General features: G+C 41.8%; 1 protein-coding gene across 1 annotated transcript in view; it reads right to left on the reverse strand.

Moving 5' to 3' along the window:
- Positions 1-24,074, reverse strand: part of LOC145393427 (acylcarnitine hydrolase-like) — a 68,778-nt gene that overhangs the window by 16,080 nt on the left and 28,624 nt on the right. The window contains exon 8 of the mRNA XM_080267527.1: positions 13,786-14,056. Coding sequence (XP_080123653.1) covers positions 13,786-14,056 — 271 coding nt within the window. The remainder of the gene's footprint in view (positions 1-13,785; positions 14,057-24,074) is intronic.

Here is a 24,074-nt window from a genome sequence, read left to right on the forward strand (position 1 = left end):
GCGCGTTTCGTTCACTCGACCGTTAGAAAATACGGCTTAGTGCTCCGCCTTTCTTTCCCACGATTTGAATTCAGTCTAGTGGTGGCTTTGACGGAGAGAGGTCCTGTGCTCAGAAGTGAAGAGAGGTCAGCTAGCATCCCAAGCTCCACAGAGTATCAGTTTCTCCAAACTCCTACCCCCTGGGTGATACAAAGCATTCATCGACTGGTATTTCTTTTTGTGTATTTTGTAGTTTTAAGAGCTTAGTTAAGGTGTTTTTCCTAGGCGTAAGTATTTAGCTTCTGTGTGAGTGAGCGAGTGCGTCTCATTGATTTGATTTGAAATGTAATGTTGAATTTATTTTTGTGATTAATAAATTTAACAGTTCTATTTCTTGAGCTTAATGTAGAGTAAAAATCTTGTTTCATTTCTCCATAATTAAGCTTATTTCCCATATAGCTCCTAGCTTGCATAAACGTTTTACTATTCATAACTGGTACTTAGACCAGTCTTGTATTAACTTAAAATCCGTTGTGCCAGGAGTTAATGCATCAGCAAGAACCTGATGTTATTATTATTAGTATTAGTTATTTATTGTCAGGGGTGATGTAACTTTCTCCAGAGGCTAACAGTACAGTAATTCAGCAATTGTGAGTAATTAGTCTCTGCTGTGTACTGTTGAGAAAGTTTATAAATTCTCGTTCTCAGAGAATCGTGCTAAGCCAACGTAAAGTAATCGTTGCTTGATGTAGCAAGACAACCATTGTCTCTGCTCTTCAATATTATTGAATATTATTATCAATTTAAATAATATTTAACCATTTATTCCAAAATTACCCTGATATTATAAAAACCCCGTGACACACACACACACACACATATGCACAATCAGCTGTCACAGTGATACAAATCACATCCAATACTTTTACTCGTCGCATTTTCCTCGTCTTTCCGAAAGTTTTCTCCTCGAGGTTCACGCTGATATACGCCACCATTTCCACCCACACATTTCCATCTTTTCTTCCTCTCTCACATGTACTCAACAAGAGTCGCTCAGTTTTCTCAGAACACTTATGTTTTTTTGTTTTTTTTTCTAAAAATTCTTCGTTTTCTTTTTTATTTTATCATTGCTTTAACAAGACACCTTGGTAACTGACAATCACATCATAACTCCGTCTCTTTATTTGTATTTAAAGAACAGGCCATTGCATTTCATACCAGGCGATCCCATACAAGCGGAGCATACCGGCCTGGTTTCATCTAGGATTTAACAGGCATACAGTGTAAACAATAACGAAAAAAAAAACAAAAAAAAAAAAAAAAACAATTATTGTTATAAGAATCTTAGTGGCATTACGTACGTTGAAAAGTAGTATTCTCGTGAAACAGTTTTAGATGCCTAGAAACCCTTGTATATAACACAGTTCTTGTACTTATCAAACTTTCAATATCATTGTTATGTTATTATCAGTCTGAAATGGAGAAATAAAATATTTAACAAAGGATCCATCCTAGCCGAGGAGAAAACAACTTGAGAGGGTTAAGCAAGAGTAGATATAGGAGGGAGATAACAGTGAGTGGAAAGTATGATTAGAATGTGGAAGGTGAGGAGGGCAGGGGTGGCAAGAGTGGAATGAATATTGATTTGTAGGCAAAGGCAGGCTGGAGGTACTGGATAAGTAGGGATAAGCGGGTGGACAACGGGAAGGAGAGGGAAGAATGACAAACAGGATGTAGGGAAGAAAGTAAGTGGAGCAGGAATGACATGCAAGCTGACAGGATGAAGAGGAGGAGCCGTAGAAGGGGGCTGATGAAACAGGGAATGCAGGAATGGAATGTGATAAAAGCCCAGAATTGTCGAAAGATGTATATAAAATGAATAAAGCAGAATGAAGGAAGGTAAACAAAGTGAGCAAGGGTAGGCATATTAAGAAGAAGAGTGCATATGAAACACGGTGAGAAACGGTAAGGAGAGAAAGATAGGAAAGCGAAGTGAGGGAAGGCAAAACAGGCTGAGGCAGGAGGAAGCAAGATGCCAGACTAAAAGGGAGACAGGTGGGACAGGTGAGTCAATGAAAGTGAAAGTGTACGATGGAGTACAAAGGAAATAAACCAGCAACAGACCTGTTGGTCCTTTTTTGGCTGTTCGGTATAGGGAAGGTTATAACTAGCTAGACTAATCTATCACAGGCATGTAAAAGTGATCAGGCAGTAAGCCAAGTGATTTATGGCGAAACAGGTGCCGGCAGGTGAGGTAGGTGAGGTGCTAGTGAGGCAAGGAGAAGATTGGTTGGAGAGGAGACGGGAGATAGGATGTAATTAAGCTAGATGAGTAGGTACGCAGCTGGAAAAGGATGTAGGTAGGAAGACAGGCAAGGAGGTGGATAGGTATGTATTATGTCAGGTTTGTTGGTTTAGGAAACAGTAGGTTGGTAGAATAATGTGTACGGAAGCAGGCTGGAAGGAAATTATAGGAAAAGAGGCCGATAAGTATGGAAGAATGTAGGTAGGTAGCAAGTGTCAGAGGTAAGTAGGCAGGTAGGGGGATAACAAGGGAGAAGTGAAGCATGATTGATGAGAATGGGAAGCAGGACAGGAAAACAGACAGTTTAAGGGACAGGCTTCCTTAAGGGAAGGTAGGTAAATTTCGGGCAGGTATGAAGGAAAGTGCATTTTGCCGGTAAGACTCTGGGATCAGGGGTACAGCCATAGGTAGTGTTTAAACTATGGTTGTATTTATCTACACCTGATAGGGCTCACAGTTATTAAGAATAAAACCTGCAGTATGATGCTGTTAGTTGGATTAAGAACAAAACGTCCAGTATGATGCTATTAGTTGGATTTCATTCCCGCTGTCACTACACGATTTAATTTAGCTTACAAAGGTATCACAGTGTAGGGTTTAGAAGTACACTCATTAAATACTTCAGTATGATGACATATGTATATTTCAGCTACAGTCAGCCGATTTTATAGACCTTAGGGAAAGCCTACAGTAATCAACGTGCTAGGAAATCTCTTTTATATTCCCATCAAGATCAAGTTGTTTATATTATATTCTTGTTTCTTCCAGGCTACTTTAGTGCACTTAAGAAAACCACTAGTGTCCGGAAGCTCGTGTGTGTAGTGTTTGTTGTGTTTTGGTTGTGGTGGTTATGGTGCTGAGGTTTGTGGTGGTTGTGATTGTTGAGATGGTTGTGATATTGAAGAATGCGGTGGTTGTCGTAGATGTGGTACTATAGTTCGTGGTTGTGGTGCTTTGGTGCTAAAGGTGGGTGTGGTTGTGGTGGCTGTGGTACTGAAGGCTGTGTATCTCAACACTTTGATATGGTTGGGAAAAGTTACAGAAATGATTAGAGTAAGGTAGGAAAGAGTGATCCAGATGTTGGTATAGTTAGAAGAATAGTAATGAACAGATGACAAGTTAGGAAGATGATCAGATTAAAATGGTAAGGATGAGATGCAGGAACGTTAGAAAAAAGTTAAGAGAGGGTAATGCAAGGACGATAGGGTTAAGAGAGTTGTAAGGTTATGAAACTGGTAAGGTCAGGAAGCGTGAAAGGCAAGGAAAGTGATAGGGTTTTGATGGTGGTAGGGTAAAGAAGGTAGATATGCTATGTTAGAAATGTGCATTAGGCCATCCTCATTTTACTTAAAGGGAGATTATTTTTTTATTTTTCATATAATGTATCCTTGGCTTTAGGAGCTGGTTTCAATGGTATATTCCTACAAAGCAACCAGTCTGATACAAAAACATCCTGATAAGTACCCGAGGCCTTCAAATTGCAGCTTACCATAACCAGAAAGCCAAGATCATGCATGGGATTAGGTAAATCAATCAAACTCTTAATTAATATGGTCACTGTCTGCTCCTTGTATAATTATCTCTGAGGATAATGAGAGCCACCTCATATTAATCATCCTCAACAGGTAATTCTCCAATAATTTTATTGTGTGTGCCTTTCACCTGACCTAATACATAAGAGAATTCACTAATCTTTGAGAAATTTGGTCATCATGGACCAGAGAATGTGGTCCTTTTTTTTTTTTTTTTTTTTACCATAGCATTACGGAAGGATCTTAGGTACTGTTGCCCTACAGTATACATTCACTGTTTCCGTGTTCGTGAGTGAGGTGTAGGGAGGGAAAGGGAGAAGGAGACTGAGAATGGGATAGAGGGATGGAATTGAGAGGTATACGAGAGAGGAGCGTATTAGCTGGAGGGAGGGCAGCGAAATAGCAGGGGACAGGGCGACATGGAGGCGATTTATCTGTGGCCACCCCTTACGGGATTAAGGTGTCTGGCTATAGATAAATAGATAGTGTTCGTTTCGGTTGTATGATCTTCAGTTATTTTACGATATAACGTTCCAAGATTTTCTCACGTTTGGCCTGTTCTACCATATAACTTTCTTCATCATTAGCTTTGAGGATGTGTGCTCTTAAAGTTTCATACGATTCGCCATATTTATACAAGCTCTTTTTAGAACATTCAGGAGGCTTCTTAACTAACCCCATTGCAAGGAGTGTTCTTACCTGCCTCCTTAGTCATTGTTGGCTTTCGGTACCCATCCTTGCATGTGACTCGTAGTTTTTAACATTTAAAAGTACATCTTTATAAAGTCATTGAAATCTGTGTAGACAAGTGCGGTCTCACATAGTTAATTGCACGATCTTAGTCTGTTCTGTTACACATTCTCATTTTTTTTTTTAAAGCAAGGAAGAGGGAAACCAGAGGCCAGAGGCCCTTAAGCCTGTTCCTTTCCAAGAAAAAAAAAATACAAGATACCAGACAGCCGAATTCAAGGTCTGTTCATTTCGAGCACATACCTCCGCCGGCGCCGAAAACAGTTATGATGTATTCCTGCATCCCTACCCGGATCCGCCTCACTGTCCACCTATCTACGAGATTTTACATTAGTTCGAAAAAAAGAAAAAAGAAAGAGGTATCTTGTACACTGGCAAACCAACAGACAGATACGAGTGAATGCATAATCTCACTCCTACCTCCCAAGCGGGGAGTAACAATCTTGGTATGTGAATGAGTAGACGAAGACAGAGCAAGAACGAAATTAGTGGACTTCTGTGAATATGAAATGAGAGCAGAACTAAAAATGAATCACAGGAAAAGTCCATATCATGAAAGAATGGGGCGTAATATGGTGAAGGAGTGATGGTGAGTTACAGTAGTTACCGTGACACCATATTTCAACCAGTACCATACCAACCACATCAGCAACTGTACAACATAACTGCGATAACCCTACACATTTGAACTGTATGACTGCAAGAATGATGTGGTGCTGCCGACTTCTTCCTTTTCCTTTATGATTCTTTTTTTTTTTCGTCTGCGCTCCTGTCTTCCTGTCATTTTTTATTGTTTTTGTTTCCACGTCAGATGATCATATACTGAGTGACATGACCAGTAGTTTCCCGTAACCAAGGAAATCATTTACAATACTGGGTGGTAACCATAAAACCACATAACAGGGTGATGTGGGGCATAATATGGTGCCCCTGTTAACTGGGTAGTGATGCAAACGCGGAGTACGCCCAGGAACCAAACCTCCAACTCTATCCCGTTGTGGCAAGGAACTGTCTGGAGCAGAGAAGCATCGGTTCACTGAATGGACCGTCCTTGCAGTGATGATTGCTTGCCTGCTGTTGTTGGGTTTGCTCTGTCACGCTACTTTCAGATGATTTTATTGACATTGGGGTAGATATTTAGTAATCTAAGGTTAAAAACAATATCTGATAACACCATCTACATGCCAACTTTTTCCCTATTACTGCCAGACGGTTATATTCTGCTGTGGGGAACCTCTTGTACCAAGCGTGTTACAGGAATTTTCACCTAAATCCTTGACAACCTGAAGTTTCTCTTAAGGCTATTTAATCATCTTGAGGTAGCAATAATACAGCATAAGAGAGCATAGCACTAACGGAGTAAATTCGTTTCGTCTGGGAATAGTAAAAAGAAATAAAGAATTATTGTATATCACGTATTATATCACTTAAATAGGATGGCCCCTCGCGGGCCAAAAAAAAAAAAAAAAAAATAGTGCCCATCGAGATCGGTATTTTCTCAGTTAATTAAAAAAAAAAAATAGATAAAACATACTGGCAGAGAGAGAGAGAGAGAGAGAGAGAGAGAGAGTAATAAGCCTCGAGTCATGATGAGAGAGCGATGGTGCTGGTGGTGGTGGTGGTAGGGGTGCGTGATGCAGAGCTAGAACTAGTGGCATCCTTCATCACGTGAGGGGTGTGGCTTAGTACTAGTGGTGCTGTTGAGAGAGACACGCTGTGGTGAGTATGCTGGTGCTGTGGTGGTGATAGTGGTGGTGTTTGTTGGTGTTAGTGATCGGTTATATACGTCAAACATTTTGCCTAAGCGGAAATTTTCGTCCTTCTGTACCTTATGTCATTTATCCCAATGACAGAAAAATAGATGTTCTGGCCCATCATCACTTCCATAACGCCTCTTCGTGACTAGCATCCTATTCAAGGGTTACTCTTTTGTTACAGCAGTTTTACGCCAACTTGAAGTGAACAGAATATACTAATGGTGATGACACAGAGAAAGAACGGTGGTGAGTGTGGTAATGGTGTTTGTGGTGATGAGTGTGGTAATGATACTGACGTTGTTCATGGTGATGGTGAGTGGTGGCGAGCGTGGTGATGATAAAGGCGTTGCTTGATGGTGGTGGTGAAGGTGGCAGGAAACAAACGGTAGTGAATATGGCAGTGGTGATGGTGGTGGCGTTGCTGATGTCAGTGTACTTGGTGGTGATGGTAGTGTTAATGGTGGTGCTGATAGTGACGGCCAAGCTAGAACCTTTGTAATGAGTGGGGTGGTGATGATGCTGGTTAGTTTTGGTGATGGCGCCGATAATGATGATGGAAGTGGTGATGACGGTGACAGAGAATAAAAAGGTGGTGAGTGTGGTAATGATGATAATGATAATGGTAGTGGTACTGGTAGTTATGACAAGGAAAGGCTGTTGTGATGAGTGTGGTGGGAATGGCATTGGTGTTGATGATAGTGGTGTTGATAACTGTGGTTATGGTGGAAGATGTGACAGACGGATCACGGTAGCAGCTGTGGTGTGTGGTGAGGAGAATGATGTTGCTGGTGATGATGATGATGACAACTGCTGTACTAGAGATAAGGACAAATAAATGTGATGGTGATGGTGATACTATTAATGGTTGGTGAGAAGATTTGGAGTAATAGTACTGATAATGAGAGAGAGAGAGAGAGAGAGAGAGAGAGAGAGAGAGAGAGAGAGAGAGTGAAGATGCTTGTTGTACGGTGATGCAAGTAATGATAATGTATGGCGATGGTGATAACAGAAGTAACTGCGGTGTGTAGTGGTGATATTGATGATGTTGATGGTGTTAGTGACTGAGGGATGGGTCTGTGCTGAGTGATGTGATGGTAATGTTTATAGCAGTGTTAATTTTTTTGGTGATGATGATGATGGGGTTCGTGGTGATAGAGAAAAGTAACTGTGGTGGTGGTGGTGGTGGTGATGGTGGTCGGGATGGATTGTGGTTATAGTGATGAAGGTAGTGATGATGATGAGGATGATAATGGTGTCCAATTGCTATCTCATTTCTGGTGGTTAGTGTGGTAATGGTAATAATGATATTGATGGATGTAGTGAAAGAGGGCGGTATTCTGGTACGGTTAGGAAAGTTACTGACACTTCTTGCTTACCGATTACTTTCTGAATCTGCTCCGTTACTGTATTCTTGTGTGTTATGCGTGCAATCTATGTCGATTTTTAAAGGACATAAGAAGCAAATCAGGGGATATTAATGAGTAGTTTGAAGAATAAATCACTAAGGAATAGGTATTAGGGAGTGTCCTTTCCCAACGAAAATACGGGATAGAAAGGGAGCTCTCGAGGGATGGTGATTTGGTGGAGATACTGATGGTAATGGATAGTTGTGGTGGCGATAACAGTGATGGTGATAGATTAAGATTACTGTGGAGTGGTGATAGTTTTACATGAAAGTAGCAGGAAAGAAGGGGGCATGCTCATCTCCTAGATTGTCTTACTATTCTCGTGTAAGATTTTGGTGGTGTGGGGAGCGAAGGTTGTGAGCGTCATGTGTCTATTCTCTCATCCATGGCCTTGTACAAGTCACCCGTCCGTACAGGGTAGCAAAGGAAATCTGTATCCATGAATAAGACCTGTGCTTTTTCTGCATAAACGCTTTTCATATACTCATAGTGGAAATCATACATCAAAGTCTTGCTCATTTCTAGGATGGTTATACCTACATAAATTGGTTTGTGGAACATCAGCTTCTTTTTGTTCATATGGACAGCTATCACGTTCTCTATGAAGATCTAAAAATCCTCAAAGGTGGGCTTGCTAACAAGTTTTCCTGCTTGTCCCAGGTTTATCACTAACTCTACATCTACCCGACCCCCCACGTTCTCCAAGATCTTACCAAAGACCGAGTTGTTCATGAGCTTGAAAATATCTTTTTCAAATGCATTCTTAGCTTTTCGTTGGTGTGTATTCAGACCTATGTAAGACTTCATCCAGGGACTCATCGTATTCTAGCACTTGGTGTACTTTCTTCAGTACAAGTCCTACCTACATGCATTGCATCAAAGCTCTATAATGAAGTACATAGGTCTTCTTGTCACACAGATCTGGCACAGACTAAATAAATTTATCCTCCTAGATCTTTTACCTTGCTAGGGGACAGTCGATATGGAGGATGTGTAGGTTCTGGGGGTACTCTAGGTCAACCTCTAGGACAGGGGTTCCCAACCTATTTAGCACTGCGCCCCCCTTTGGTCAGGACTGCATTCATGATGCCCCCCACCCGGGCCACCCCTCTGACGCCTAAACAACGATGCTTTTATCTGTTCCATATGGATGCTTAAGACGCTAGATGGCAACACTATATGTGGTTGCTTGAAATGACGATTGTGAAGTTTTCCTATCAAAATTTTGTATTCCTACATATCTTTGGGAATACCCTGTATGCACTGGAATGGCCTAGCGCTATGTTGAACTCTGATTACCCCACGCCCCCCAGTTTGGGAAACGCTGCTCTAGGACATAACCCTTTTTAATTAAGTCATCGGGTTTATGTTCTATATTGCCTGTCTCTTCCACCCACTTGAACAGTGCTCTCAAACTTTATCTAGTCTCACCCTCCTCCGCAGCCAGTGTTCATGGTCACTCCTCCCTCTCTCCATTTTGTATCTATCAGTCAGTCAGTCAATCTATCTATCTATCTGTCTATCTAGTGTGTGTGTGTGTGTGTGTGTGTGTGTGTGTGTGTGTGTGTGTGTGTGTGCGCGCGCGCTCCACGGTCATACAAACCACTACTACCTATGATCAAGCACAACCCCCACAACACTTCAGCATAAAATCGACCACACGGGACAGCCTAGCAGGTGCAGTTACTTGCCTGCGTTTGATGGGTCTGCTTGATCAAACAGATTGAAATACAGCAACAATAACAACAACAATAACACATGAAGCGTTGCAACACTTCAATGTCATCAACAACAACCCACCATATGATCCCAAAAAACAAAAATATAGCCTATGGTTTTAACCCACTGCATCATGACCGATATTTCATCACTGACCCCCTCCCCCCCAATCCCAGCAAATTTTCGATTTTTTTTTTTTTTGCTAAAACCTCCGCTTTTTATGAGAATCATTGGAAAATGCCACCAAAAGTACTCACCTGAGCTTAGAAATGGGCTATACAGGTGACCCTTTAAATACCTGGTACCGTGTTCTCTGGAGCTACGCTGCGGGTGTTGCGACTTATATGGTAGCGGTAACTATTGCAAACCACTCAGAATAGGTAGATATTTGTTCATTTGGTACGAATTTATATATAGTACAAGAATATATTGGTTTTCACACAATAATATAGGCGATATAATAGTTCTTTCATTCACTGAACACATCAACATACTGCACTTTCCTTGGTGACATTACCTCCTCATCACTTCTGCTCATTTCTTCCTGTGGCGCCAACTATTGTTTGTCCTCCACATCATCATCAAACGGGGGAATCACTCTCATCTTGAATTTCGTACCTTGGAGCAGCGTCTTTACTGACCAGGTCACTGCTAACAGGTGAGTTGCCGAGAATATGGCGAGTGGGGGGGGGTGGGAGGTCACGCGGGGTAAGGCAGTGTTCCTGCCTGGCGGCAGGTAGAGGAAGGTGTCCCGCATCTACGTACCAAACGTCATGCACGAAATTTGAAAATGTGATAATGACGGACCATGCAATTGCAAAACGTATGGATACATTATCAGGACTAAGTGTGACAAAACGTTGCAATGTATCCATATGCTACTGGGATGCCTTGGGTTAAAGGACATATATATCACAACTTTATAAGGTTATAAGCTACTACCTCACAAGATCATCAACATTAACACACTCCATGGTCGTAATCATCAAACTACCACGCCACATGATCTTACAAACCACTGTGATGAGAGAGAGAGAGAGAGAGAGAGAGAGAGAGAGAGTGTGTGTGTGTGTGTGTGTGTGTGTGTGTGTGTGTGTGTGTTGCGAGTCTGTATGTGTGTGTTGCCCTCTGTTAGTGTACGTGAAGCATTCTCTTGAACCTACGTGTCTTGTCTGCATATGTTGGCTTGTCACTGTATAACCATAACTGACTTTATATCTGTACAAGCGAAAATTCTCACTTGTTGTCTTATTACCAGACTTTAAGATTCTCCAGTAAAGCAAGAGAGATTTCAATGTTTACCTGTGCCCTCTTTAATGCACGAGTGACTCTTCCTTTGACATTAAACTCTAAGCCATCCACGCTGCACAGGTGAATATCAGGTTGTTCAAGGATCCCGACCTTTCTAATTGTTCTCCTAATGTTGTTCACAGAGGTTTCCGAGATTAGATTTACCATTGATCTTGAGTCCATGAAAAATGATGTCTCGACCCCTTCGCTCCTTCCCAGAATAACTATGCCCAAATATGCTGGAGGCCCCACCTGGCGAATGGGGAGTTGATCTTCTGTTGTTATGTGACATTTTTTCAATAAGGGCGCTCCTCCTCCCCCGACCGGCATCTTGCAAGATAACGAAACTCATTAGTGGTGTGATTAATACTGTCCTTGTGATATTAGCAAGCAGGAAGACGAGATTGCGAAGGTGTGCACTGTAGCCTTTGTGATATTAGCAAGCAGGAAGATGCGATTGTGAAGGTGTGCGCTGTAGCTTTTGAGTGGTTCCTTCTTTGTTTGCAATTACAGCTTAATTCTTGATGACCAGCGTAACCGCATTGCCAGCACACAATCGAGGATTGTTTGCCTCGTTGTACATTGGACCAGTCTCGACCACTTGCTGGTGATTGGCACCGAGAGTAGGAACCGATAGTTTAGGTTTGCCTCTGGTAGTAGGTCGTGAATGTGAGTACTTCGTTGAAGCGGTAGAGGTATGCAAGACTTATATAGTTCCATCTGCGATGTGAGAGGTTGAGGTTCAAGTACTTGCCTGGCGAGTGATTCTCGATCCTAGTCTTTCTGCTATCGCCATTGTGACGTCTAACAACTCGTCTCCTGGACTAAATTCTATCTGTAAGGCTATTTCCTGTTGTTTACTATCCAGCCAGTTGAAAAATCTAAGGTAACCCATTAAGTCTCCAAAATCTTATAATTTAAAGATGGGAGACGTGGAAGGTATGTGTAAGATATTTACAGAAGAAATATGTGCAGCATGTGATGTGGTGTGTGGAAGGAAGAGAAGACGGAGGGGGGTGCAAGGAACAGCGTGGTGGACTGAAGAGGTGAGACAGGCTGTGGCACAAAAGAAGAAAGCATACAATGAATGGATGAGAAATAGGGGCGTGGAAGAAGTTGAGAGGCGGAAGAGAGAGTTATATGTGGAAAGGAAGAGAGAGGTGAAAAGATTAGTAAGAGAGAGTAAGAAGAGAGTGGATGAGGAATTTGGAAGGAATTTGAGTGTAAAGTGGAGGGACTGTAAGAAAATGTTCTGGAAAGAGATGAAAAGAGTAAGACAGGGTGGAAGTGAAGTTAGCAGGGGAGTGAAAGATAAAAATGGTACATTACTAGTGGAGAAGGGAGAAAAAGTGAGCAGATGGAGAGAACACTTTAAGGAATTGTTGAACGTAGAGGATGGAAGTAATGCGAGTATAAGTGGCTGGGGAATGGCTGGGAGAAGGAGGGAGGTGAGAAGACAGGAAGAAATCAGTAGGATAGAAGTTGTGGAAGCAATGAAGAAAGCTAAATCGGGGACAGCCCCAGGAATTGATGGAGTGTGTGGTGAAATGCTGAAGCATGGGGGAGAGATAGTAGTAGAATGGATGTGGAAGATGTGCAGATTGGCCTGGGAGGAAGGTAGAGTCCCGGAGGATTGGAAGTCAGGTATAATTATTCCCTTGTACAAAGGAAAAGGGGAAAAAGAAGTGTGTGGTAATCACAGGGGCATTTGTCTTCTTAGTATAATAGGAAAAGTGTATGGTAGGATACTTATTGACAGAGTTAGAGAAAGAACAGAGAAATTAGTTGGAGATGAACAGGGAGGCTTTAGGAAGGGAAGAGGTTGTGTAGATCAGATATTCATTCTTAGATCTTTAGTGGAAAAATTTCTAGAGAAGGGAAAGAAGTTGTATGCTGCTTTCATGGATTTGGAGAAAGCATATGACAGGGTGGATAGACAAGGATTGTGGAAAGTGTTAAGAATATATGGAGTAGATGGGAAGTTGTTGAATGCTGTGAAGAGTATGTACGATGGTGCCAAGGCTGCAGTGCGTGTGGATGGTGAACTAAGTGAATTTTTCTCTTTGAAAGTTGGTTTGAAACAGGGATGTGTCATGTCTCCATGGTTGTTCAATCTGTACATGGATGGGGTAATAAAAGAGGTACAAGGTAGGGTAGTGGATGTTGGAGTGGCCCTGGTGAGAGAGGATAGTGTTTGGAAACTCCCTGTACTGTTGTTTGCAGATGATACTGTGTTGTTGAGTGAAGACGAAGGGGAGCTGCAAGGCTTGGTGGATGAGTTTGAGAGAGTGTGTAACAAACGGAACCTAAAGGTGAATGTAGGGAAGAGTAAAGTGATGGTCTTTGAGAGAGGTGAAGTTAGTGAATGTACAGCGAGGTTGGATGGTGAGGAATTGGAAAATGTGAGTACGATTAAGTATTTGGGTAGTGTGATGAGTAAGGATGGAGGTTTGGAGGGTGAAGTGCTTGAAAGGGTACAGCAGGAAGAAAGGTTGCTGGTTCCTTGAAAGCAGTGATAAGAAACAGGGAAGTGAGCATGGAAGTGAAAAAGTTACTACATGACAGTATTGTGATACCAACTCTAACGTACGGAAGTGAAGCTTGGACATTGATGGAAGGACACAAGTCAAGAGTGAGAGCAGTGGAAATGAGTTATTTAAGAGGAGCCTGTGGAGTCACGTGGAGAGACAGGCTGACGAATGAGGATATAAAGGAGCCGTTGTGGTGTGGATGTGGATGTGATAGGAAGCGTTATGAGGAACACACTGAGGTGGTTTGGCCATGTGGAGAGGATGGAGGGTGAAAGACTGACGAAGAGAGTGTATGTGATTGAGGTGGAGGGGGGAAGAGGGAGGGGGAGGCCGAGGATGAGATGGAGGGATGGGGTGGAGAGTATATGAGAGAGGGGGGTGTGAGTTGGGAGCAGGGCAGTGAAATGGCGGGGGACAGGGCGACTTGGAGGCGATTTGTTTTTGGCCACCCCAAACGGGATTGAGGCGTCTGGCAATAGATAGATAGATAGATAGATTTCTATCACTATGAGTTACCCATGGAGTATCTTGCAATAAATGGCTTATCTCTGAGTTTGTAGCTTTGCTGCAGCTGCTGCCTCAAATAGTGTCGCATCTTTAGTTGGGATTTCCATATTCTCCTGCATTTGTTTGAGGAGATTAGAGAGGCCAGTGAGAGACCCGGCCTTCGAATGAGTACAACAGAGCTGTGTTCATTTCTGACGGAATTCATCGAATGTGGTACATCGATCAAAATAACCAGCTCGGAGCACAGCTCCCATTTGTGATCTGCCTTGATGAAACCGGCCTTTAAAGAAGCAGATTTTTAAGGGTTCGGTCATGATTTGACGATCGTGAATATCTGTTTCGACTTCTCTGAGGAAGTCATAGATAGATACAGAACTATCTTCAGTATTGTATTTTGGGCGGTTAACGTCGTCCAAATGTATGGACTGTGGAGAGGGAGCTGGGTTCGCCATCGCTGGAAGAGTTTGAGTTTTTTTTTTTTTTTTTTTAAATAACAGAACGGAGGAATGAAAAACAAATGGAGAAAAAAAAAAATAATCCATACACCAGATTACTGGTGTCCTCTGTTCATAAAATATCTGTAACAGTTAGACTTGAACAGTTGTAGGTTGAAATTTGGAGGAAAACAACTCTGGGGAAGTGAGTTCCAGAGAGATGCAGTTCGGGGAATGAAAGAATTCTGATAGGCAGAAGTTCTGCAATATGGTTGAGTGACATACCAGTCATGAGCGCTACCAGATGCCCGTGTAGCACGAGGGAAGGCATGGAGAGGTGGCACCATGGACGCAACTTCGTCTGAGCATTTGCCAAAAAAATATCTGTAAAATAATGCAAGGGAGGCAACATTCCTTCTTACTTGCAGGGGAGGTAGTTTATATGTAATGGCAGGGTTGTTAATGATTCTAACAGCTTTATTCTGAATTTTGTCTAGTTGTCTTAATGCAACCTCTCCACGACCATCCCACAAGGGTGAGCAATATTCAAGCTGAGAGCGCACATGACTCTTATAAATTATAGCCAACTGCTTATCGGCGAAGAAGTTACGGACTCTGTACAATAATCCAAGTATTGGGTTGAGATGCTGAGAAAATAGTGGTAGTTGTGTGTGGTAGAGTTGGGGCTGTGTTGATGTAGCAGAAAAATTATCAGGAGTAGCTGGAGAACGGACAAAGAGAATTTCTAATGAATCATTTAGAGAGGGTGGTGTATCTGGATTTATTTTATCTAGATTATAATCTGGATATTCTTGAAGAGTAGTCGGGTGGTGTATCTGGATTTATTTAATCTAGATGATTATAATCTAGATATTCTTGAATAGCGGTAGTGGTAGTAGCGGTGGTAGTGAGGGTGGCGTGAAAGAATTCAGTGGTAGGAGCTGTATGAGTGGATACGCTGGGTTTTATGTAAGATTTCCCGCTATGGAGACGAGTTAAGATATTAACATCACCGAGATCAACGTCCTCACTTTCAGCCTCAAGTTGCAGGCGAACAGGTGAGATCAAATTTTTAAAGTATATCATGTAGTAAAGTAAGAAATTTTATATTAAGAGTTATGAGTGTGAAATATGTATTATACAATGAGGGTATGAGGGAAGAAGAATATTTTTTATACAATGATGGTGAAGGGGAATAAGCACAATGAAAGCAGATATCAAAGAAAATCGCTTGGGTGAAGAATGAATAAAGTGAGAGAGGAGCATGATGAATGAAGTGGGAGAGAGGATTGATTAATTTGAATCAGACAATGCGATATAGTGAACGAAAACAGATGGATGGTAATATGAGTCACAATCTGTAGAGATTATCTTAGATAATCTCTATAGAAAGTCAAGGTAGGGACAGATGAAATGAAACATTGTATTTACCTGTACTGAATACCAAAGCGTCACTGAAGGAAGCAAGAAGTTAGCTGGCTACAGGAGTAACTCCAGTAAGGGCAAGCCCCTCCCATGCAGTGGAACTGAGACGCTGGTTGGAGAGAAAAGGTAATGACGTCATTACTGAAGTCCACCAATTTGAGGCGACCTGAAGCACTAGGTGATCACAGCTAATGTGCTGACTGACGAAGGCAACGATGACGCAGACTTCACCGGTGATTTCCCTCTGGTGTTTGGCACATCAGATAAATTTATATGTTTGTAGGTTAGGTCATGAAGCTATGTAACAATAATGGCAAAATGGTATTTGGAACCCAGTTCCAGAAATAATGTTATTTCTTCGACATAACATAGCCATAGGCGTTTTGTTAGGGTCGGGGTTAATGATGTGTTTTAAAATGTTGCATCCCACTAATGGACGAAACATATTGTCAGGAGGCATTTGGTAAAGTTATGTAGTAGTCTTACAATTTTATTTAAATAAAGACTGCCTTCATGTGCTTGTGTATGGTATGCTGTTGCCAAGTTGATACGAAGTTCATGACGTGGTTGAGGTAACATTTTGTAGGCAAGGTATATTAGCAAGCTGAGGCGTGCCCATTAACCACGTGAAGATGGCAGGACAATTGAAACTGGCAATGGATAATACCTGTAATTAATTCAGTTTTCGTTTGCTGGTGGAGAAGGCTGTGCTGTATTTGTCTTGTGGGTGAAGCAGTACCTGTTACTGTGCTGAATTTGTCTTGTAGGTGAGGCAGTACCTGCGACTGTTCTGTATTTGTCTTGTAGGTGAGGCAGTACCTGCAACCTGAAGTAGAGAAGAAGAAGCCTTGCAGTGGCACGAGGAAATCGCCGTTCAAAAGGAAAAGATGTGGATCTTTGGTTGTTGCCTGTTGCAGTCCGTAGTCCCAACATAGAATTAAATACGCCACCATTCTTGCATAACAGCACGACAAGTGAGGACAAGGGGGAGGTTAGAATAGTTAACCATTCATGATTGCTTTTCCATAGGTGGAAGGATTTATGCCAAGCTGGTTTCTGTAGTTGCAATGTGACTGACATAATGTAATTTGTTGTTCTTTTTCAAGTGTAAGATCCCAGAAAAATATCACTGATGTATTAGATGGGGTCATTTAGTTCCTGCAGCTGACTGTCAGATCAAGTGATACATTAGGAGGTGAATGTGAAGAAGCTGTATGAGTGTCACACATCATATCTTATAATTGCTGACTTGTAGTTCTTGGGCTAGTGTTGGTGATAGAGTGCAGTTAACCTGAGGCGTCTCGTAAACGTGTATACACGTTGCAACGTTTTGTCACTGTGACTCCCAACAACATGTTTACACGTTTTGCAGTTGCGAGGTCTGTCATTTGCACATTTTTCAAGTTTTGTGGGAGATTTTTGGTAGGCATATGTGGGAGACCTTCCTCTACCCAATGCCAGGCAGCAACACTGCCTGGATCCACACGACCCCCGCCCCTGCACGCCATTTTCTCAGCAACTAACCTGTTAGCAGTGACCTGGCCAGTAGAGACATAACACGCCATGGTCTCTCCAACGACGAAATTCAAGGCGAAAGTGATTCCCGATGTGGAGGACAAATATTATGTGGCATTTGAGGAAGAAACAAGCTGAAGTGATGAGGAGGTAACATCGCCAAGGAAGGTGTGGTATGCTGATGTGATTGGTGAGTGAAACAATGCATTTAATGCCTATATGATTGTGTGAAAACCAATATACTCTTGTACCACATATAAATTGATACTAAGTAAATAAATTTCTACCTGTTATGACTGATTTGGAATAGTTACCCCTCCCATAAAGAACGTTTTTTCTGGAGCATGGCTCGAGAGAAGACGGTACCAGGTGAGGGGAGGGTCACCTGTACAAGGCATTTCTAAGCTCAGATGAGCACTTTCTCTCTGAATTTTCGATGTTTCTCATAAATAGCGGATGTTTAAAAAAAAAAATCTTTTTGAAAATGTGCTGGGATTGGGCAAGGTCAGTGGTGAAAATTCTGCTAGGACACGATGGGTTAATAATAACTATGTTGTATACTCAGAGACTGATGCTTGATCTTCTGTAAATCTGGGCTCAAGTACTGTTATACCAGCTAAAGACAAAAAGAAAATAAGATCTATAAACATATACCCGAGCCAGTCTTATTGCAAATAGTAATGAATGGCACCTCACACAACACAACACTACAAACTCATTCTTGTTATTTTTTTTTTTTACCATGAGGTTAATAATCCTCCTACTTTCCCTATACTCATTTCAAAGCCAAAGGTGGCTGTTGTGTATATATACGCAACGACTTATCTTGCTCTCGTGTTCCTGAACTCAATTCTTCTGAATTCTCTGTGCTCTGGCTTCGGCTTTCCTGTCATTCTCTGACTAAATATATCTGTGCTGTTTACTTATCCGCTAATTCTAGTGACTGTCAAAAATTCCCCCCCTGGGGAAGGGGAGATAGAATACTTCCCCAGTATTCCCTGCTTGTCGTAAGAGGCGACTAAAAGGGACACTTTTATCTACATTCTTTTGGTCTCTTTCTTTCCCTTGTACTTTGTCTGTCCAAACCCTCTGCATTTTACTTTCATTTAGTTAATTTCCTCTCTCCACTGTCTGGTTCCTGCGAGCCACTGGCATTGGCTCCAGGGTAAAATATTTTACTGCCTAAGAAATCTTGATGAACTCTGGTGACGAAGCAATGGCCCTCAGTCCTGTGCAGCCCTTATGTGGGCAGGGGGTGCTAAGAATCCCACGGTGTAAAAATAAGTTCATAAATCCAAAAGAACCTTAAGAATAGGAAACTGGAATGTTCGAACTCTCAATCAGGCTGGTAAAATGGAAGAACTTATTTCAGTGTTCAAGGAATACAAGATGGATATTTGTGCTCTTACAGAAACGAGGTTGCTTGGAGCTGATAAAATGAATTTGGAAGATGGTATTACTATGTTGGTTTCTGGTAGGAGTGATGGAAATCATTACCAAGGAGTAGGCTTACTGCTGAGTAGAGATGCTTGCAAGGCACTATGTGAGTTTGAACCAATTAATGAGCGCTTGCTTTATGCTCGCTTAAAATCTGACCATGGTAATATCAGTATGGTTGTAGGGTACGCTCCGACAAATGAGGCTGCTGATGAAATGAAGGATGACTTTTATGAGAAGCTGCAGGATGTAGTGAATAGAGTGGCAAGACATGATGTGTTAGTTTGCATTGGTGATTTTAATGCGATTGTTGGCAGTAGTAGGGATGGCTCTGAAGATTGTATGGGTAAGGAGGGTGTTGATATAAGAAACGAAAATGAGGTGCGACTTGCAAGCTTTTTGTTTGGCAAATGACCTTATAATTGGTGGAACTATCTTTGAGCATAGAAAAATACATAAGACTACTTGGATTTCACCATGTGGTAAATATTGTAACCAGATTGACCACATTGCAATTAGCAGAAGGCATAGGAGTTATTTGCAAGATGTTTGCGTAAGGAGGGGGGCAGATATAGGTAGTGATCATCAACTTGTTGTGTCAAAGATTAAAATAAAACTTAAGAGAAACGTTAATGGTAATTGTACAGGAGGTAATAATTATGATTTTGATGAGCTGAGAAGTGATGAGAGCACGAGGGAAAAGTTTCGGTGCGAATGTAGAAACAGGTTTCTAGTCCTGCAGACTTTGATGGAATCTGAAGACAATGCTATTAATCAAATGTGGAGAGAGGTAAAAGAGGTTTTGCATGAGAGTGCTAAGGTTACTATTAAGAAAAAGGGAAAAGCGAGAAGGAAAAAGTGGATGTCAGATGAAACATGGAATGTAATTAAGAAAAGGAAAGAGGCTATGTTAAGAAGTGAAGAACAACATGTTGATGACCAGGTAGTTGAAGTACTTAGAGCAAAGTACTGGAGTTTACATTCTGAAGTAAAAAGACTCGTTAGACGTGATAAGAGGAGACTATATGATGAAAAGGCGACAGAGACAGAAATTAAATTAAGTAAAAATGACGGTCAGAGCACAGGAGCAGCGTATCAGGCCATAAAGGAGTTAACTGGGACTGAAAAGAGAAGGAAGGAAATACCTGTACGAGATAGAAATGGTAATTTGATGACTAAAGATTTGGATATAAAAGGAAGATGGAAAGAGCACTTTGAATCTGTTCTAAATAGACCTATCCCAGCTGAAGAGGACATTCTGCCAGCCGAGAGGGATTTGCAGATAGAAACAGGGATATAACTTTGGAAGAGGTAGCAAAATCTAAAAAGGAGTTAAAGAAATTTAAGGCTCCAGGTGAGGATGGAATATTCCCTGAAATGCTTAAGGTGGAAAATGACGAGTTGATGAATGCGCTTTTGAAACTTTTTTATGTGGCTTGGGATAATGGTGGAATTCCAGAAGAGTGGAAAAATGGAGTGATTATAAAAATACCAAAAAAGGGAGATTTAAGTGTGTGTGGCAATTGGAGGGGGATAACTTTGACACCTGTAGTTGCAAAAGTCTTTTCCAAAATCTTGTTGAACAGAATAGAGCCGGTAATTGATAAAATTTTAAGAGAAGAACAAGCGGGATTTAGAAAGGGTCGAGGTTGTAATGATCAGATTTTTATTGTACGGCATCTAATGCAACAAGCTAATGAGATGAAAATGCCACTTAACATGTGTTTTGTGGATTTTGAAAAGGCGTTTGATAGTGTTTCACGTGGAGCTATGTTGAAAATTATGAGATTCTATGGTATACCAGAAAAGTTTGTAAATATTATTAGAAGCCTGCATGAAGGTACTTTTTGTAAGGTAATGGTGGGTGGTTCTTTGAGTGATCCATTTCAAGTTAGGTCAGGAGTGATTCAAGGAGGAGTTCTTTCGCCATTGTTGTTTGTTTTGGTTATGGATTATGTTATGAAAAAGGTTGTAAGGAGAACAGGTGCAGGAATTAACTGGACAGAAAATAAGAAGCTGATGGATTTGGACTATGCTGACGATATTGTACTGATTTGCGGAAGTATTTACGAGATGCAGAGGGTGCTCGATTGTCTGGTGGAGGAAGGGGAAAAAGTGGGATTGGTAATAAATTGTGGAAAGACTGAAATTATTAATATGAACGTGGAGAACCAAATCGATTGTGTAATTGGGAATAATGTGGTGAAGAATGTAGAAAACTTTAAATATCTGGGAACGATTGTATCATCTAATGGATCATTAAACAATGAAATTGAGGAGAGGATTAGACAGGCTTGGCGAGCTGTTGGAATGTTGAAATCTGTTTGGAATAATAATATGCGTTCGGTACATACTAAAGTGAAAATTTACAAGTCCATGGTTAGACCCATTTTAATTTACGGGCATGAGTCATGGTACAGTACAATTGCAACAGATCAGAAAGTATTAGGATTTGAGAATAAAATACTGAGAAGGATTCTTGGGGTAAAGTGGCAAGACAGAGTTACAAATGAAAGAGTAAGGGATATTACGAGAGTGGAACCAGTTAATGAATATGTGAGACTGTCTCGCTGGAAGTGGCTGGGGCACATATACCGAAAAGAAGGTTGTTTAATACAGGATGTGCCAGAGTGGATTGCTAGAGGAAGAAGAGGTAGAGGCAGGCCGAGGGAAACCTGGTTGAGGACAATGAAAAAGAAGCAGGAGAGGAGTGTTGGTGGGACCTGAAGGAAATGGCAAGAGACAAATATTGGTGGAGAGAGTTCATTGAGGCCCTATGCATCCCGTGGGGTGCCACAGGAAATGATTGATTGATTGATTGATCATACTTCTATGATGGAACACATTCTATCCATTTCTCCTTTCTCTGAAATCTCCATTCTAGGAGATTTCAATGTTCACCACCACCTTTGGCTCTCCTCTCCTTTCACTGATCCACCTGGTGAACAAGCCTACATCTTTTCTATCCATAATGACCTAGAGCAGCTTGTACAGCACCCTACCTGTATCCCTGACCGCCTTGGAGAGAGCCCCAACATACTTGATCTCTTCCTCACAACTAATCCTTCTGCTTACACTAGTAATCTTTTCTCTCCGTTGAGCTCCTCTGATCACAACCTTATCACCTTAACCTGTCCAATCACTCCGGTATGGCCTGTGGACCCTCCAGGGGAAACGTCTGTGGCATTTTGGAGGCGCAGATTGGGGAGGCCCTCAGGCAGTACTTCTTTGATTTTCCCTGGAATGATTATTGCTTCCATGGCCGGGAGCCATCTGAGTGTGCCTTGCGCATTATGGAGGTTATTCTCTCGGGCATGGAAGCGTACATTCCTTTCTCTATATCCTTTGTCTAACGCAAGAAAGCCTTGGTTTAATCACGCTTGTTCTAATGCTGTCCACAACAAGGAGAGGGCCTACAAAAGGTATCAGAGCCAACCCACCCCCTGAATCACATTATCTTTACATTTCTGATCAGAATCGTGCTAAGTCTGTTCTTGACTCTGCTAAAAATAATTTCATCCGTACTAAATGCTCTCAACTCTCCAACTCGAATTCTTCCCGCTCCTTCTGGTACCTTGCTAAAAACCTTTCTAACAACTTTACCTCATCATCCTTCCCTCCTCTTTTCTACTCTGATGGTTCTGTAGCTCTTTCTTTTACTAATAAAGCAGATCTCTTCACACAGACTTTCTGCTCCAATTCCACCTTAGACGCTTCTGCTGCTGTTCCTCCATCACTTCCCCCCTCTGACTTCCTCATGGCTGACATTAAAATTTCTTCAGCTGATGTATTCTCTGCCATCACTGGCCTCAGTACTAACAAGGCATATGGGCCTGATGGGGTCCCTCCTGTTGTTCTCAAGAACTGTGCTTCTGTGCTTACACCCTGCCTGGGCAAACTCTTTCACCTATGTCTGTCAACTTGTACCTTTCCTTCTTGCTGGAAGTTTGCTGTCATTCAGCCAGTCCCAAAGGGTGACCACCCCAACCCTCCAACTATCGTCCAATTGCCTTAACGTCCTGTATTTCAAAAGTTTTTCAAGTCAATTCTCAATAGAAAAATTTTAAGGCATCTTTCCTATCACAACCTTCTTTCTGATCGTCAGTACGGTTTCCGTCAGGGACGCTCCACTGGCGATCTTCTCACCTACCTTTCAGACTCCTGGTCATCCTCCTTTCGGGACATTGGCGAAAGCTTTGTCATTGCACTTGACATCTCAAAGGCTTTCGATCGAGTCTGACATAAATCTTTAATTCCAAACTGCCCTCTTATGGTTTCTGTCCTTCTATCTGTGCCTTCATTGCTAGCTTCCTTTCTGGTTGTTCTATAGCCGCTGTTGTACACGGCCATCGTTCTTCTCCTAGATCAATCAACAGTGGTGTTCCTCAGGGCTCTGTCCTATCACCAACTCTCTTTTTTTTATTCGTCAATAACCTTCTAAGCTGTATATCTAACCCTATCCACTCATACCCTGATGACTCCACCCTTCACCTTTCCATTCGGTTCCCGCAACGCCCATGACAGCAGTTACTTCAACAAACAAGGGATGAGGCTATGGTATACCTAATGTCTGACTTGGCTCGTATCTCTGACTGGGGTAAAAATAATCTGGTTGTTTTGAATGCATCTAAGATTCAGTTCTTACACCTGTCAACCCGACAAAATCTTCCACAGGTATACCCGCTAATGTTTAATAATATTCAGCTTAATCCTGCATCATCCTTGAACATGCTTTGGGTTTCATTTACTTGGGACTTATCTTGGAAAGATCATATTACATCTCTCGTAAAATCTGCTTCCAAGAGATTGGGTGTACTAAGCCGAACTCCGCTCTTTCATTTACACCCTGCACAATTGTTGACTCTATACAGGGGTTTTATCTGCTCCTGTGTGGAGTACAACTCTCATGTGTATTGGGGAGGCTCCCCACATACAGCCTCTTCTCAATAGGGTGGAGTCAAAAAGGCTTTTCGTCCCATTAACCTCTCCTCCTCTTACTGACTCCCTTCAACCTCTGTCTCTTCACCGCACTGTTGCATCTTTATCTCTCTTTTCTATCGCTACTTTAATGGTCACTGCTCCTCCTGAACTGTCTGCTTGCATTCCTCCACCTCTACGACGGCTGCGTAGCACCCGTCTGGCAAGCCTTAAACTCTCATCCCTTTTCTGTCCAACTCCTTAACCGTTACTCCCCAGTCTTTCCATTTATGCAACAAGTCAACTCTGGAACTGTCTCCCTCTGTCTGTATTTCCTGCTGCCTATGATCTCCAGTCTTTCAAACTGCAGTCAATGTCCAGGCATCTTGGAAATGATAGGATCTTGAATTTGGCTCTCTCTTGTATTTTGTTTTTCTCTCCGGAAGGAACTTCTGTTATTGCAGGGCTCATGGCCTTTGGTTCCTTCTTCCTCGCATATAAAAAAATCAGCCAAAAAATTTAACAATAATAATAATAATAAAAATAATAATAATAATTAATAATAATAAT

The sequence above is a fragment of the Coenobita brevimanus genome, chromosome 3 (genome assembly GCF_032717465.1).
Source record: "Coenobita brevimanus isolate Jiangsu-jjx chromosome 3, ASM3271746v2, whole genome shotgun sequence".
NCBI lineage: Eukaryota > Metazoa > Arthropoda > Malacostraca > Decapoda > Coenobitidae > Coenobita > Coenobita brevimanus.